Source organism: Lolium perenne, chromosome 5 (genome assembly GCF_019359855.2).
Source record: "Lolium perenne isolate Kyuss_39 chromosome 5, Kyuss_2.0, whole genome shotgun sequence".
Classification (NCBI taxonomy): Eukaryota; Viridiplantae; Streptophyta; class Magnoliopsida; order Poales; family Poaceae; genus Lolium; species Lolium perenne.
Window position 1 is genome coordinate 44,914,515 of NC_067248.2, and position 17,123 is coordinate 44,931,637.

The window sequence follows — 17,123 nt, forward strand, 5'->3', positions numbered from 1 at the left end:
CGTTCGGTCCAGGGCGCGAGGCCCTCGCGCGAACCCACATTTTATCCATGGGTCGCTAAAAGCCCTCCCGGCCCGGCGTTGACGCATCGTGTGCTCCTCCCCAATCCCCGCCTCTCCTCCTCTCCCCAATCCCCGCCTCCCCTGCCTTGAGCCGCCTCTTCTCCTCTCCCCAATCCCCGCTCCCCATTCGCCGCCTTGAGCAGCGCCGGCGGTTGATGCAGGAGAGAGAGGAGCAGGTGCACCATCTCGGCGACCTCCTCCGCGGAGAGCCCATCCTCCTCACTTTCCCCTCGTCCCTTCCGCTTCGCCTTTGCCGTCCGCCTCGTCACTCCGCCGTCGGAAGCGTGCATCGACGCCCGCGGGGAGAGCACCACCAGGCCGCCGACGAGCAACCTCCGTCCGCCAGCGCGTCTCCGGCGAGAGGAGGAGGCCGCCGTCAACGGGCAGCAGTGCACGACGAGATGAGGAGGCGCACGGGGAGGACACCGCCAGGCCATCGACGAGTGCCCTCACACTTCCAACACCGTCCGCCAGCGCGTCTCCGGCTAGAGGAGGAGGCCGCGGTGCGTTCGGATAAGGTGAGCCTCCGTTTGACCTATGGGAATTTACATTTATTCCCCATCGTTCCTCTTCGTGTTCTGCAAAAAAATCTTTCTTTTTTATTCGGGTAGAACTGCTAGGTTCTTTCGATGTTGATGCGCTTTTGATTGTTTCTGCTTGATGTCGATCTGCGGATTTTTCTTGGGCTCCTGGAAGACAACTTTTTTTTTCCTTTCGCTTGTTTCTTCCAGATCTGGCCGACAGGATCCTTCCGTGTTCTTTTTAGCTCGGATTTGGTCCCTTCCTGCTTTTGTTCTTGTCATCTTCCTTTTCGATCCGCTTCCTGGATTCGTTTTGGTGTGATTTTGGTCCCGCTTCCCTTCTCTGGACTGCGGCTGACTGCTGAGTGCTGACCTTATTTATTTTTGTCCCACCATTGCTTCCTGGCAGGTCGTCGCTTTCGTGGAGGCTGCCATGTCGGGTGGAAGCGGCTGGTTGCAGGTTCTTTCTTGGTCTGCTGTCCTGGGCAGCTCGTGGTAAGTGCTCTCCTAGGAACGCACTATGTTGCTTTGCTAGCTAAGTAGAATGGATGCAAACATTCATACATAATAATATGTGGTTGCACATTTTGTTTCTCTGTAATTCACTGAATTTGAGGGCTCATGTCCTGGGTGCCCCGTTGTTTGCCTGCTTAGTCCTAATTTTTTAGGTGGTGTCAGTTGGCTGATCTAAAAAAAATAGCAAAGTCTTACACTGTGTTTCTTAATAAAATCTCAATGATTAGAATTTGGTAAGATTTTCCTGCCTTGTTTAGAATTCAAGCAAAATCTTGGGAAGTCCAAAAATAGTGAGTTGGGTTTACAATAGAAGCAAAACATGGCCGCAGGTAATTTTGCAAGTTCAAAACAGTTTAGTATAAGTATTTTGGATGGTACATAAAATAAAAAATAGGGGATGGGTAGAGGCTAGGGGAAAATAGGTGCGGTGCTGTTACACACGAGGGTGGGCAGTACCAGTCAATAGATTCTATCCTGAAGATGATCATATTTAAATATGAGGATTAGGATTATTGTTTCTGAGGCAACATATTCAAGAGGTTTCTCCCTAAATTGACAACACCACTGTGGTATGCACATTCCTTTCATTACGAATATGCTCCAGTATTTTTAGAAATAACTCATGCATGTACAATTGATCAGTCCAATGGTTACCACACGCATTGCAGCTCTGTCTTGATTTGTCGGTTGTCCTTAGTAGGCCATACACATCTTTGTGTTGTTGCTAGAGTGGTTTCCCTGTCGTTGGAATTAGTTGAGTCTTACATTTTTGTATTCCCCTTAATTGTTTTATTTTTTCTGCTACTCTCTTGCTTTAGGATTTAATTGAATTTCTTATGTACAAATTCTTTTTATCGGTGCTATCACGTGTGTGTCTCAGCTATGGTGTGTTTGTTTCAGGGCGTGTGCTACTGTGAGTTGTTCCTGCGACTGCTTGTTATTCAGGTAGTTTCCCTTACCTGTTTTATGGTATCGCATGTTTACCTCTGGCCTGTATATATTTTTGTCTTTGTTCATGTCTGAAAATGCTATGCTCCTAATGAGGGTGTGCACTGTGGTTTTTTCCCCTGTTTTTGTTGTGCGTTGAGTGTTTGGGTTTTTTCTGGTGCTATAGGATGTGCGCTGTCTACTATTACCGTATGCATCTGTTGGAGATGGTCGCCCCACACTGTCGGTTTTCATATCATTCCTACCTGTGTGATGTGGGTGGTGATGGTTCCGTCCTGGGAGGCGTGGAGCTTGAGATCGATGTTGCCCGGGAGGGAGCCACACCCACCCGGTTCTTTTTTTGGACTTCCGCGTCGGCTGGTTTATGATGCCCGTACGAGGTGTCGGCCCTGCAAGTTGTGCGCTTCTTGCAGCATTTGTATGGGTTTGTAGTACGAGACTTTAATTATGAGGGAATGCAAGCCTATAGGAATCTTGCACGGTCTGCCATCATTCTTGCAGTTTTGGTAGCTCGGTCGGGTCGTGTTGTCTTGGGCGATGCTAGTGATGGCTCTGTATATCATGTTAGTGATCCAGTACATTGGCAAATGGCAAATGCTTTGTAATCAGCTTATTTCTTCCATTTGTGACATGTAGTGTTTTTCTTCTTCCGAACTCATTGTTCTCAAGGATATTCATTTTATTGTGCATGTATAAGAAAACGATCTAAGGCGCCAAAGCGCCCCCAAACCGCTCCAAGACGCCTTAACGCCTTTAAAACCATGGGTGTTCCTATTATGTTGCTTAGAAACCTGAGCAAGTCTACTGGCCTGTGCTGCAATGGCATACGACTTATTGTTGTTGATCTTGCTGACCGTGTGCTGAAAGCTGTCATCATCACAGGGTCGCATGTGGGAGATGTAATCTATATACCATGAATTGAGTTGATAGCAAGAAAAACTAAGTGGACATTCATTCTTGTACGACGGTAGTTCCCAATACGTGTGTCTTATCCTATGACTATAAATAAGAGCCAGGGACAGACCCTAGATTCTGTTGTTCTGTACCTAAAAACACTGGTGTTTTCCCATGGACAATTATATGTGGCTGTATCTTGCGTAACCTCTAGAAAATCCCTGAAAATATTGATAGTCAATGAAGATAAGACCTGCGGATCGCAGACGAAGAACGTGGTCTATCCGGAGGTCTTTAAATCCGTTCATTTAACTCGGGAATGATGTTCTACCGTATGCATGTTCATATTATAGCTTATGTTCTACTGTTTGTTTATAATACCTGGTTTCTTTTGTTGCTTGTACAACCTACGCGTGTTTTTGGTTTTGTGCACTTGTTCAATCGTATCTGTGCTAGCCCACATCAATGTTTTGCTATGGACATTGCCTCTGTCTATCATGCGTTCGATGGTCCTCTACCTTATTTGTTCGATGTGGTTTTATCTTCCTGCTTTCCTTTCTGGGGTACCCTTCTGCCATGTGCCGTTTTAATTTGTATGTCATTTTGCTTCCTTTGCTTTGGCTAACTCCTCTTTATTTTCCTTCTGCACAGATGCCGATCAATCAACTGAGTGAGCTTACCCAGGGACATCAGGAATGGACGATCCATGTGTATGTGTCTCGCCTCTGGCAGCACCATGGAGGGACGGATGTGGGACCCATCAAACATACTGATACTGTGTTTGTGTTCCAGGATACAAAGATATTGACTGAGGCACATTGTTCTTGTTCCACTGGGTTACTGGTCCTATTGCTTATTACTTATTTGTTGTTGTCTTCTTGTTTTTTAGGGAAATGATATGTATGGGGAGATTGCTGCGGGTTTGGTAAACCAGTTCATGGAAAAAATGAAACAGGGCAAAGTCTATGAGCTGCGTAGGTAGGTAACTGCAGCGAAAAAACTATACAAGCCCGTGGAAGGTGAACTCATGATTAGGTTCGGCAGATACAAAACCGTGCGGAGATCGATGATAATCTCATGGATTACCCCATGGCCCGTGTGTACTTATGCTTTGACCCCAATCGATGATCTCCCAAGTCTGACTGATAATCCGGAGTCTTCCACAGGTAACCATCTCCCCATGTGGACTTGATCTTTCTTCAGTTCCTATATATGGTGTAGATATGCCTGAATGTTTGATAATCTTCGTGCTCCTGGCAGTAGCCACTTTTTGTTGTATAATTTAGTCCCATGAGAGCCTAGCTGCATTTGTCGCATCCTTTGGTAACCATGTACTTCCTGTCTCCATCTCTCCTTCTCTTCTACCTAGAATCCTCACAGGACATTGAATTTCTGATTTATATATATGTCATTGTGTATATGTCTCCACCGGATCCAATCGATTTTGTTAGGTGTTGGTTCTGTCATGTCGGTGCAAATTAAGGTGGTGAAATTGAGCTGGTCTTATTTGATAGGATGGGCAAGGGGATTATTTTTTGCCCAGTATAATTGTCGATTTGGCCAGCATTTTGGTGCATTAGTCCTAATAGTTATATTGTAGCTCCTTTTTACATCTAAGTTGCGCTCTTTGTTTGATAGGACACTCTGCCACTCAGGTTCTATATTTTCAGGTTCTAAACGAATGCCCCAAAGTTTACATTATCGGTATGGTTACTTCTCCTAATAAGTGACAAAAGGCTCAAATAAGTTGTATATAAATTCTTCTGGTCTAGGTTAGTTTTGGATCCCTGAAAAGGATCTTCACGTCCTGCTAGGATGCTACCATGTAAAAATTAATATGCTAAGCCCTGCCCTTTAACCATACTTATGGGTCTTCATTATCGACCACTAAGAAACTGATGCACATATTAGTTGAGCATGTATACTAAGGATTTTCTCTTCTTTTTTCATAGATTTTAAAAGGTATAGGTTAGCCTTGCATGATTCACAGATTACAGGATTAGACCTAAATTTAAGTAATTACAATTACACAGGTCTTAAAATATCATTGGTATGTGTTCGGTAAGAAAAAATAATGCCAGCTTATCAATCTTTATACTAAAGATGCTATTTCCCAAAAATCTTTTCGCGCCAATGAGGCGAAATCTCCAATCTGAATTCGCTTCCCATTTCATGTGCCCTCTTACATATGAAAAAATGGTGCTATTTATGTAATGAGAGTTTGTTTGTACTACATATGAAAAACGATATATGCACGGTCACTCAAACTTGCGATGCCGGCAAAAAGATCATGACCAGATCATTCTCCAAGGGGGTATTGATAAACGATGCATGATGGTAGGAAGACTACATCTAAACTCAGTGCTTCTTAACAAAGTCAGTGAGACCTTTTCAGAGAGTTTGAAGAACTAATTCCGTATTCTGCAGTTTTCTGTTTTCCAGAAATGTTTTTTAGCTTGTGAAAATCATAACTAATTCATATATAATCGGAAAAATGCAAATAAGATAACCGAATGTTCAGAAAAAAGAAACTCTATCTGTTTATATCAAAATCATGCATGTTTGAATATTTTCAGAACTGTTTTAGACAAGACTCGTTTTGACCAGAAAAGCCCGTGCTCGGTTATTTCGAGCACATGCTTCTTCGGTGAAGAGGAATCAGACGATTCGAATGAAGTTTTTTTGTAACGTATCAATAAGATCAAGTCCTGATAGGAAAATAGTTCAAACACTTTCAGCTTTAGTGTTTTCTATTTTCTATTCTGCTTTTCATTAACATTGTTTTTATATTGTTGTTGTTCCGATTACTCTATGTGCACGATTCATTGATTTTATCTATGTCTCTCTACTGATTACTCTATTTTCAACTGTAAATCCAGGCACATTGACTTTAGAAATTATATGCATCATTCACTGGTTCAGGTACAATGTGGAGATCATATCTTTTGCCTTCGTCTAGCTCATGCTAACTGACCTTATTCAGATTCTCTTAACTTTCACTCTACGCATACTGCTGAAATCGTCGCTCGTACTATGTTGGTGCTCGAATTGAACTTGCTATTCTCCGCAACACTAAGATTTTTTGAGTACTAATGGAAAAGAAAATATTTCCTTCATCCTAAGATACTACTAAAATAATATCAGGGTGGCCATATTTTTTCCGTGTAAAGCTATGTTTGTTAGTCCATTGGTAGGTCTTGGTGTGCAGTACACTTTTGTTAGGAAAAGTGACTTATGCAACTTCTTGATACAAACACTCTTTCATTGGCAAGTGTTATGTGTTGCTTATTCTGAAAAGGCAATGAATTTCAGCTAATGTTTCTGCATGAGTGTTCTGTTGTCACAATAGTTCGATGTCTTGGTTAAGTTGTAATGCTTTCATTTCCATATTATTATTTGTTCTTCATAGGTTGTTAATTATTCTAAAAACACAGAGAAATTTTAGCTAATGTTTCTACAGATGAATGTGTTATATAGTCTCAATAGGTAGATGCATTATTTAACTTGTAACCGTTACCTTAGATGAATAATTATTTGTTGTTCGCAGGGTACCGTACGCTTGATCCATTCTCTTTATCTGAAAGTTAGTAAAATGCTCACTGTACTTTTCTTTGGTTGTCGCTACTTGCTCATGCATACTGGTATCCGTTATAATTTCTGGTTGACTGTTCTTTTGGATTGATTTTTGCAGTATCCATGGTTAATTCATCTCTGACTCTTTGTTTTTTTTAATTAATTGGTACAGTATCCATGGCCATTTATATTAATTATTATTTGTATATGATGATGTTAGTGATGCCAACACTTTGTTGAAGCCTGTGACTCTCAAGCCCCTGGAAGTGACCTTCAACCTACCTAAGCAGCAACAGTAAGTGTCAGTCCTATTTTTCGTATCATTCCACTGCCACGGGTGCTCCTCTTATTTGAAACAGATGAATGTAGGGTGTCAAGGTGGGATCCCGGTGGGATGTCATTTTGTACTATATAGTTCAAATTTTGATGTCAAAATTTGTACTAAAAAAGTCAAATTATACTACAAGTGGGACAAAAGTGGGATCCCACTTGACACCCTTAGATGAATGACTGGATTGCTGATTGTTTTTAATACGATGTTTGCAGGCATGAGGATGTGCTTGCTGCCGTAACAGCGCAACCACTACCTGATGATGATGACAATCTGATCCAGTAGAGAGAGGATCATGAGTTGATTGTGCTTTGTACAAGAGTTTGCTACTTTTAGGTTGAAAGGCTTGATATTCAGGCCGGAATGTTTTCCTTGGATCAAGAACTATTGTGTGACATTGATCTACATCTTGCCATGGATTTCTTGGCCACATTGTTGCGTTACTTATTGGTTCATTAGTATTATTATGCATCCCAGCTTACTATGAGTCATATATATTTGAGCTACCATATAATTTTGACTATCAGATTTGCTCTTCTAAGGCACCAAGCCAATAACATATTATCTTTTTCTCACATGGTTTTCATTGTTGCTATACAAACTGCGAATTGGAGTGAACTTCACGGGATCGTGCGCCAAGGCGCACATCTAAATCTAGTGATTTAATATAGCAGTGATTCACTCGCGTGCGGTTGCTGCCTTGGTGGTTTGTAGACCCCAGGTGCTGTCGGTGCCTTGATTTGGCTCGATTCTTCTATGTATGGCATGGTACGAGATGCGCCAATGACCGACATCTCTGCGGGAGTTCACGCCGCCGGCCAAAAAAAAGACGCGACTTTTCTTTCCCTGGGGCCTCATGGAACTGAGGACCTGTTTGCTAATACTCTGTTCTTTACAGACTTTGTTGCAAAGTTTCTGATCCAACATGGTACACCATGTGTCAGGCTCCTAGCGTTTTGTATGAATTTGCACCTGAAATACAAGTTGTGTACCGCGGGAACACGTTTTGCAAGTTGTTGTATGATTTTGCACTGAAAAGACAAGTTATTGTATGAGCGGTGCAATTACCTCTAAAAAAAATGCAGGGTTTGAGGGATACACACACCCTTCGTCGAATTCATAGGCTTATCCTCTCCTCCTGTTTCTCCCCGCAACAGGTCGTCTTCTTCCTCCCCTCCCCTCCTGGCCGTCCCCCTCCGGGCCCTCACTCTTCCCTCTCTCCCCTGCTGGAAGCTCGAGGGAGGCGCGCGTCCTGGTGCACTCCCACCCTTCGCACTCCCTCCTCTCCACCCCACCAACATGGTCTCCCCCTCGCTCGTGCTCACCTGCGGCCACGCTCCCCGGCACTTGCCGTTCCGCAAACCACCACGCCTTGACCTCGCAAGAATTGCCGCCATTTCCAGAACCAATGGCCATACTTTTTTCACCTCCCTTTACGGGTCTCCCTTTGGGCGCCGGGGATGGGCCCAAGTCTGCCGTGACTCCTCCCTACAAGACCCGCCGCCGGGAGTCGATGCCGCGGAGGAGCGGGATAAAGAAGAGATCAAGAAACAATTAGCTAAGGCCCAGATTGGAGGAGGCGGCGGCGGTGGCGGTGGTGGGCAGCTGAGCGACTGGAGCACGTCCGTGCTGCTCTTCGGGATATATGCGGGGCTCATGTATTATGTCTTTCAGCTCGCGCCAAACCAGACGCCGGTACGTTATTCCTCCATGGGAATTTACCAACTGTCCATTGCTTTGCAGCATTTTGGTGAACATAAGTCCTTGTTTGTAGTAGTATACTAGTATCCGTGACAATCATATTGCTGGCTTTCTATGTTGTCTTTGCCCTGACAATGTTGTTCCAAAGAATACACATCCGTCTGGGTTTGATTGCCTGTTACTTGGTGAGAAGTGTGTATTCTTGGTAATCTGATTATGACGGTGATCAGTGCTGATAAATGGAGATGGTTTGGACAGTGGCTTAGATCAACGATTCAGGGTTTTCATGGAAAAAAAATAAATGGCCCACACATTTTATCATACCATCGATAAATGTTCTGGTTTGTGCAGTTGTCCTTTCAGTGATATATGGATTCTCCAGGCTATGATCATGAGTTCGTAGCCTATACGCTAAAACTATTGTTGGATACTGGTATATTAGTAAGGTCATTTTAGCATTGTCTATTTGCTACACAATACCTTGTGCTGCTATATTAGTAAGATCTTTGAATTTTCTGGTACTTATAAACTGCAGTTTTTCATGAAAAGGGTATAATCTGATGAATTTGTTAAACCAGAATTTTGTTGAAATAAGTGAGCCATCAATAACTTTAAAAGTTTAAATACATCCAGTGTGTATAGTATTTTCGACACTCTTAGGAACTTATCCCTCATTACTTGAAGTGAAATTCTCTAGCTGTATAGTTTCACTGACCATGGTATGTGAATGTGATCAACCAAAAACCAAAAAAGAAGGATGGTTGCAATTAATTATTAATAACCCTTTGGAGTTATTCTAGAAATACTTTTCGGAAATTGCAGATCCCGCTTCAAGTCTTTATCAGTCACTCATACATTCTACTGCCACAGGGGATTACCAAGAATGAACCGTTCCCTGGCGTAAACTGTTGACATATTTTTCTGGGTTACAGATATAATGTCTTTTCTTGCTACATACCCCTAGGGACTATTTGTGCTGTAAGTGTTGCATGAACAGTACTCACAGTTGTGTGGCATGTGACCGTTAGTCTAGTTTGCATTATTTAGTGGATATGTTATCTAGAGTTAAGTTGTTTTGAGTTAGATTTCATCTTACGTTCGGATGGTTTAAATTAGTTTCTATCTGGTTGGAGTTTGGTTGCATCTTATCTCTGCATAGTTGCTTCAAATGGATTTATCACTTCTAATTCTTCACCTATTTTCGTTGCAGTACAGAGACACATACTTCTTGCAGAAGCTTCTTTATCTTAAAGGTGACGATGGCTTCCGAATGAATGATGTTCTTGTGTCTCTGTGGTACATAATGGGAATCTGGCCACTAGTGTACAGCATGTTGCTTCTTCCTACCGCAAGAAGGTAATTGGATCAGAAAATTTTCTAGTCATGTGCTTCCTTTTTGCTATCCAACATTGTACCGGAGAAAAATATCATATTGCATAGTAGTTTGATTTAAGCATTTTCTCAATATATCTCTTATCTCATGTATCTGTTTATATGAAAATAAAGTTCTCTTGCTGTACTAAAATGGTTATCTACATACTTACATCAAATGAAATGTACTCATGCTGCTCATTATGTTCATGTAATCATTTTCCAGCTTTTTCTGGATTTTAAGGTAAACATAGGATCGAAAAAACTCAAAACCTCATGGGCCAAATGAGTGTATCGTGTTCCTTGAGAAAAATAGATTGTATTGTCAGTTTGGATTGAAATCATGCCCTTAACAAGCTAAGCAGGATTTTTGGCCTGTTCTGATAGGAGCCAAACATACAAGTAGTTTGTAAAAAAACATGAGTGTGAGGTCCTGGCCCAGCAGGGACACTTTTTAAACCCACCTGGCTACCCAACCCCGACATAGATAGTAGATTGTTCTCCTCTCTCAAGATTTAGTCTGACAATTATTTAGTCCAAAGTCTGCTAGGTTATTTGTAGATTCAGTAGAATAGAAATTGAGCATGCATCAGGCTGTTATTTACTGATTTTGCGATGCATGTTTTGTCGATGTGGATTTTCTAATGAACCTGAAAATAGCACATAGAGCTAACTCGAGCTTTCTCCCAAGCTGAGCACAGCTTTTGCTTGTTAAGCTAATTATCCTAGGTGAAGCTTGACCGAGCTGAGCTACTATGTAACCCTAGCCACACCTCAATCTGTTTCCTGAGAGAAAATCCCGATGGGTACATGTGCAACTTTACAAACCAACACAAGCACATGTTGGCTCATGGATCTGTCACGAATCATTGTTTTGGTCAATAACATCCATTTGACCAAAGATCCATTTGCATTTTATAACAATTATTATGATGTATCATTGCAGTATTTGTTAGCTTCATTATTTTTTGGAGTTACTCTAGCCACTAACATAGTAGTACATTCATTCTCCAGGAGAAGTGTTTTTTTATTAGCACAATGATTTTCATTTTTCTACTAATGTGCATCTTAAAAACTTGATGAACCTATTTGCCAAACATGGGGAAGCCAACATTCTTTTGCATGGTCTGCTAATCCAGCATTCTTGGTAATGCATTTCTTGATCTACATGACAAAACAAACATAAGGATGTAACATTAGCAAGACCTGTTTGCTATGATATTGTACTACATCACCTTGTATGTACTTTTGCAGTTCAAACAGCAAGATTCCTGTCTGGCCATTCCTGGTCCTTTCATGCTTTGGAGGAGCATATGCCTTGATTCCTTACTTCGTTCTATGGAAACCTCCTCCACCTGCCATTGATGAAGATGAAATTGGACAATGGCCATTAAAATTTCTTGAATCAAAATTAACTGCAGGAGTATGCTCCAGTTGCATTGTCTTTACATTCTCAAAATCTTGATTTAAGTAGCATGCAGTATACCCTAGTGGGTTACAAGATTCTTTTCCAATCATGTTGCAGGTAACATTTGCCGTGGGCCTTGGACTGATTATATATGCAGCCAAAGCTGGAGGTGCTGATTGGCAGGAATTTTTTCAGTACGCGAGAGAGAGCAAGTTTGTAAGTTTTGCCTTATTCAATTCTTGGCAAAGCATGAATAAAAAATAACGAAACCATATCATATAGTAAATGTTTGCGATGCACATGCAATTTTCATGTTTGTTACGCCTATATGCTTGTCCAGTTATGTCAATTAACGGCTGCAAAATTGTTGCAAGTATACACCATAATCAATTTGTAATCATTATTCTACTCATAATCTGATTTTATATGGTTGCTATATTTTGAAATGGAATGAATATATGTTACTCTAGAAAGTACAGAACTTTCTAGGCTGAATAATTTCCAGCCTATGTTTAGAACTTTAGATGGCACGGAAATGGTGAGGTTGAACTAATTTCGTGTTGTTTCATGTCATATATCAGATCCATGTTACATCTATTGATTTCACTTTGCTCTCGGCCTTCTCACCATTCTGGGTCTACAATGATATGACAGCAAGGCGATGGTAAGAGTTCTAGTCCCCATTCTTATAATCGTAGCGTATAAAATTTACTCCTTGCCTGATGCAAAATAAGGAAATGCATGCAACAGATGTCCCATTATTTTTCTAATTCCATTTGCAGGAAAAGTGGTTGGGTTCTGCCTCTGGCACTTATCCCTTTGCTGGGACCCGCATTATATCTTTTGATGCGTCCATCGCTTTCGTCTCTTCTAGGGGCAACCTCCTCATCATCTGACAAACCGCAAAATTAACTGGAAAGTAGTTGTGGACATATATTGGTCATGAGCACATGATACAGATAGGAAGATCGGTCAAGAACAAATTCTGGAAATTTTATTGTATCCATCAACTTGGTCCGGACTATTCTTCAGAGTTGACACTCCAATACGCCTTGAAAATGAAGTCCAGAGAATGAAGACATTAATCAGCACTGCAGTGGTTCAGCATATCAATGCTTCGAAACAAAAAGTTCAGCCATGAAAGCTTGTAAGGTAATTATATCTGAACGCCTTCCGGAAAAGTTTTAAGGATGACACCCGTCAGGTAACAGGTAACATTTTGGTACAAATGAATAAGGCTTCCGGTGTGCTATGCTTGCAATTCTGTTTATGTATATACAATTTTGATCTCTGGGAATAATATAGGCTACACATTTGTTATTGCAACCAAATGATGTTAATATATAGAAGCCCTTCTGGAAGTGATGGCGCAACATGAGTTTAATGTTCTCTCCTTTCATACCAAGTATAGGCAATATTTGCAATGCCATGGACCAAAATCTTAACGGGAATGACACGCAGGCCCCATTTGCGTGCTCTGGGTGTTTCTTTATTTTGTTTACTGTAAGACAGTCAGTTTGATATCCCTTTAGAAGAAAAATCACGGGGAGGCAGTGGTTACCTAAAAAGAATAAAAATATGAACTCAGCATCCCTGAAACATACAAAGGGCAGAGGTAATGTCAACAGAAATCCATCCGGCTAAAGCTCCGGAGTAACATAACTGTCCCAAGCAAGCATTTGGGTTGTTGCATCCGGGCTAAAGCTATCTCTAGACCTCGCTTTCCTCCTGCATTCTTTCCCCGTCCTTCTCATGGCATTTACATCTGCACAGCCCGTCAGTACAGTGGCTACTACCACGAGCCTGCTCAGCCTCCTGAGCCAGAGGTGTTACTTGTCCAGGTTTCTCGTCACGGCATGACAACAGCACATGGATGGTGATGTAGAGCAGCACGGCGACGGTGAGCACGACGACGTACCCAAAAATCTCCCACCTACGGCTGCAGCCTGAGGCGTAGGCGATGAGCAGGAAAAGAAGGGCCAGCAGGATGGAGGACTGCGCCACCCGGAGCAGCTCGTCGGACTTGCTACGACATGTGGGGGCTCCTCCAGCTGTGGAAGGCGACCTGGCCTTCCGGGCAAACAGCGGCTCATCCAGCTGTAGCAGGAAGATGACGACGATGGATGCCAGGAAGGAGACGGAGTTGCTGTAGAAGAACAAGCTGTACCGGCGCTCGTTGCTGTCATGCAGGACCGGGTTGCCCGCAGTATGCCCGTTGACACTATCTGGCCATACCCCACCTGGCGGGATGAGACCGGCTTGGTAGGTGACGCTCGCCACTAGGATGCTCACCAGCATCAGGTACTTGCGCGTGGTGTATCTAGCAGTGTCTCTGTCGTCTGAGTCGTCTCCCCCACCTACTTGGGGCTGGGTCTGGGACTCCTCATCAGAGTGGTCTCCTCCTTCCTCGGGCTGGGGCTGGGTCTCCTCGTTGGAGTCATCTTCCTCCATTACATTGTCTTCTTCTTCCTTGGGCTGGGTCTCGTCGGAGTCGCCTTCCTCCGTTACATTGTCTTCTTCCTTGGGCTGGGGCTCCTCTTCCCTTGCTTCCTGTGGCTGCGGTGGCAACTCATTGCTTCCGTGGCAGAATATCTTGCATCTACTCAGAAACTTGAGTGCTAGGAGCAGCATGACGATGAAGACAAACACACCGGCTGCCAGTTCAACCACAGAGAGAGACGTTCCTAGGCGACGAGAGCTTCCGGCGGCGTATGCCCCAATGAGGCCGAACAATGCCGATACCGCGCACAGGTAGAGCGCCTGGCACATGATGCCCAGCTCGTACATGTGCGGATTCACCTGCAGGATGATGGTCGCCACCGAGGACATGAAGCTCACCGCGTTGCAGTAGAAGAAGGCTGTGTAACGGTGCGGGTAAGTGTTGGAGAGCACGGTGTAGCCTGCGGCGTGGTGATCGGCATCGTCCTCGAGCCAGAAGCCCCCTGGTGGAGTGAGCCCAGCCTGGTAGGTGATGGTGACGACCAGGATGGCAAACAGCAGCAGCAGCTTGCGCTTCTTCTTCAGCAGCTCCGGCGTCTCTCTCCTGTTTTTGAGCGTGAAAAATACAATGTGGATCACGACGCAGACCAGGACGCCACCAGCCAGGGCGATCACTCGGACGGAAGTGTTCACGTCGCGACCACACCCAACGGTGTAGGCGACCACGAGGCTGAGCAGGTCGAGGATCATGGTGACCTCCAGCGCGTGGTGCCTGTGGACGGCGCTGGACGTGCGCCTTGTCAGGACCATGGCGATGACAATGATGGAGGTCACGAGCGCCAGGGAGTTGAAGGCGAAGAAGACCTTGTAGCGTTTCGCGTGCGTAGTTAGGAGGATCGGGTCGCCGCTGGCGTGTCCGTCGCGGCTGTCAGGCCAGAAGCCACCCGGTGGGTTCATCCCTGCTTGGTACGTGATGGTCGCCGAGAGGGTGGCAAGAAGCAGCACTGCGGTGTGAGCCCTCTTTACCGGCGTCGTCTCTGTTCCAAGTCCATCATCATCTTCTACCGTGGTTTGCTCATCAGGATCGATCAAGCAAGAGCATATGCTTCTCCAGCATGAGCGCAAACTCAGTCTTAGGCTGGTCCAGTATGAGCTTAAACGCCTGAAATGCAAAAAAACGTTGTCCGTATATAGAGAAGATAAATATGATGAAACGGATAAAAACCTATCCATCATTATGTTAGTGAAGTGATTATATACCCACTCCCTCTAAGTACACAAGGCTTTTCAATCTTGTCCTCGGTCAAATATTTTAAGTTGGACCAAGTTCATAAAAATGAAACTAGGGTATTAATATTTTTAGTTTAGAGTAAATGCCATATTTTACCCTATAAGCTCTATTTTATGACAGGTATTTTTTGAAATGGTAAAATATTAAAGTCACTATGTTCAGTGTGTACTTTTAGGGTTTTTAATTTCGATCAATGAAATTTGACTTCTTTTTATTTTTTGATAAATCAAGTCCTAAAATGGTGAGGTAAACATATGTATCGGAACCCATCGAAATTTTGCAGGTTTTGTCAAAATTTCGTTGAAAAATTGAACGAACTTTTGAGGGGCTAAAAAAAGAGTAGAATTATGTGTTTTCTATGGGGAAATTGAACTCTCTCTCCTTAGTTTGACTAGTGGGTCTAATCATGCAATTAATTGAACTAACAAATCATGAAAAAGCATGGATTACCTATGTATTTTATCCGCAAGGTCCACGAGCTTATTCCAGCAGTATCTCTGGATAACGAATTGGATGCCAGTGTAGGCGACAACAGGGAAGACCAGTCCAAAGACGTAGACAGTGGAGTGAGTCTCCCTGCAGCTTCCGAAGCCGTAGGCGACGAGGAGGCCTCTCAGCGCCACCACGACGTGCCCGTAGAGGACGTACCACCACCGCCCGTTGCCGTCGCCGTCCTTGAACTTGCTTCTGATGGTGGTGAGGAGCATGATGCCCCTTAGTGACGCGATGAACGCGGCGGTGTTGCAGACGAAGAAGGTGATGAAGCGCCGCGTGTGGTGATCTTCCTCGAGAACCGGGCTGCCAGGATGGCTGCCTTCCCGACTGTCAGGCCAGAAGCCGCCCGGCGGGTTCAGCCCCGCCGAGTAGGTGACGGTTGCCGCGAAGATGCAGAAGAGCATGAGGGTCTTGCGCCGCCGCTCGAGCCTAAGGTTAAGCGTCGCGTCGCCGGGGGACTCTGGCGGTGGTCTAGGCCTGAAGAGCGCACGGTACGCGGCGTAGCCCGTGATGTAGACCGAGACCGTGGAAACCAGCAGCGAGGCGACGATTGTTGTGGCCGTGCCCCGGCTGGCTCCGGCGGCGTAGGCCACCATGACCGCGAAGAAGTCGAGCACCATGACCACTCGGAGCGCGGCGAGGACGAGCAGCCTGTTGCTCGTGCCAATCCTCCGCTCCATGAGGAGCAGGAGGAGGATGACGACGATGGAGGCCATGAATGCGGCGGCGTTGCTGTAGTAGAAGGCGTCGTAGCGGCGGCGGCCCGTGAGGACGAGGATCTGGTCGCCTGTGAGGTGGCCGTCCTCGGTGCGCAGCCACACGCCGCCCGGTGGGTTGAGCCCGGCGACGTAGGTCACTGTCGCCGCCAGGATGGCCATGAGCATGAGGTACTTGCGGAGCTCCAGCATGATGCTCGTGGTGGCCGTGGCGATAGGCGCCATTTTTGTCAGAGTGAGAGGCCGCCACATGGACCGAAGCTCGTGCGCTCGGATATATAGCATGGATGACGGTGATGTTCGTCAGCATCAGAACGGGTTGCGACGATTTTGCATGGTAGACGATGGTGACACAGGTCCTAATTGTGCATGTGTCAGCTTTCACAGATTACTTAATGGTTATAAGAAGCAAATGTTGACTCCATTTTAGCGCCGCCGGCGAGTCCAAAGACATGCCGACGACCACGACGTGTCTTGAGTGTCCCGTCTCGTGCAGTTCGTCGAAGCTTCAGTGGACGACTTCCAAAGGCATGTACGCTGGAGTACACTAGCCGGTGCAGTACCTGGGATATTTGCTTTAATCAATAGTTTTGTGGACTAGTGGTGGAGCTTTGCTGGGCTTTTTATGCTGTTCTGCTGCCGCGAAATTTAGCATTAATTTCTGGAAGATCGCAAACAATTAATGTTATTTTGTCGTAAGTTAGCTTATTTCATAAGTTTGCTGTTCTGCTGCAGCGAAATTCAGCTTATTTCCTACATACGGAGTTTAACCGGTATGCTTTTCGTCAACGCCCGGATTTTTAAGTCCAGATGCCTATTATGCCATTCATCGCAATCCCAGAAATATTGTTTTTGCGAG

General features: G+C 44.5%; 3 protein-coding genes across 5 annotated transcripts; 2 read left to right on the plus strand and 1 right to left on the minus strand.

Annotated features, from left to right (window-relative positions):
* Window positions 1-274: 274 nt before the first annotated feature.
* On the plus strand, window positions 275-7,319 carry LOC127298474 (uncharacterized). Of its 3 annotated transcripts, XM_051328324.2 has the most exons (8): window positions 275-578; window positions 991-1,076; window positions 1,998-2,042; window positions 3,591-3,917; window positions 3,984-4,105; window positions 5,819-5,861; window positions 6,733-6,807; window positions 7,059-7,319. In XM_051328324.2, exons 4-8 carry the CDS (start codon window positions 3,838-3,840, stop codon window positions 7,126-7,128), a joined length of 390 nt encoding a protein of 129 aa, XP_051184284.1. In that variant the 5' UTR covers window positions 275-578; window positions 991-1,076; window positions 1,998-2,042; window positions 3,591-3,837; the 3' UTR covers window positions 7,129-7,319. The 3 variants fall into 3 exon arrangements, 1 of the variants encoding a protein (XP_051184284.1); XR_007849788.2 differs by having other exon boundaries at window positions 3,591-4,105; window positions 4,578-6,807; XR_007849789.2 differs by lacking the exon at window positions 5,819-5,861 and having other exon boundaries at window positions 3,591-4,105.
* Window positions 7,320-7,964: 645 nt separating this feature from the next.
* LOC127298473 (uncharacterized) lies at window positions 7,965-12,684 on the plus strand. Its single transcript, XM_051328322.2, has 6 exons — window positions 7,965-8,538; window positions 9,755-9,900; window positions 11,170-11,338; window positions 11,441-11,539; window positions 11,905-11,987; window positions 12,106-12,684. Exons 1-6 carry the CDS (start codon window positions 8,143-8,145, stop codon window positions 12,233-12,235), a joined length of 1,023 nt encoding a protein of 340 aa, XP_051184282.1. The 5' UTR covers window positions 7,965-8,142; the 3' UTR covers window positions 12,236-12,684.
* Window positions 12,685-13,033: 349 nt separating this feature from the next.
* LOC127299323 (uncharacterized) lies at window positions 13,034-16,500 on the minus strand. The gene is made up of 2 exons (XM_051329267.2): window positions 15,504-16,500; window positions 13,034-14,924 (listed from the first exon to the last, which is right to left on the minus strand). The coding sequence occupies exons 1-2, from the start codon at window positions 16,487-16,489 to the stop codon at window positions 13,034-13,036; spliced, it is 2,877 nt and encodes a 958-aa protein (XP_051185227.2). The 5' UTR covers window positions 16,490-16,500.
* Between the last annotated feature and the right edge of the window lie 623 nt (window positions 16,501-17,123).

What these genes read in the sequence shown, in the direction of transcription:
- LOC127298474 (XM_051328324.2), top strand. Translation starts at nt 3,838, where the DNA reads ATGTATGGGGAGATTGCTGCGGGTTTGGTAAACCAGTTCATGGAAAAA. An exon ending in TAATCCGGAGTCTTCCACAG is followed by an intron (nt 4,106 to 5,818) that starts GTAACCATCTCC and finishes CTGTAAATCCAG; the next exon opens with GCACATTGACTTTAGAAATT. An exon ending in TGCATCATTCACTGGTTCAG is followed by an intron (nt 5,862 to 6,732) that starts GTACAATGTGGA and finishes TGATGATGTTAG; the next exon opens with TGATGCCAACACTTTGTTGA.
- LOC127299323 (XM_051329267.2), bottom strand. Translation starts at nt 16,489, where the DNA reads ATGGCGCCTATCGCCACGGCCACCACGAGCATCATGCTGGAGCTCCGC. An exon ending in CTTGCGGATAAAATACATAG is followed by an intron (nt 14,925 to 15,503) that starts GTAATCCATGCT and finishes TTTGCATTTCAG; the next exon opens with GCGTTTAAGCTCATACTGGA.
- LOC127298473 (XM_051328322.2), top strand. Translation starts at nt 8,143, where the DNA reads ATGGTCTCCCCCTCGCTCGTGCTCACCTGCGGCCACGCTCCCCGGCAC. An exon ending in CTTCTTCCTACCGCAAGAAG is followed by an intron (nt 9,901 to 11,169) that starts GTAATTGGATCA and finishes GTACTTTTGCAG; the next exon opens with TTCAAACAGCAAGATTCCTG. An exon ending in GATATGACAGCAAGGCGATG is followed by an intron (nt 11,988 to 12,105) that starts GTAAGAGTTCTA and finishes TTCCATTTGCAG; the next exon opens with GAAAAGTGGTTGGGTTCTGC.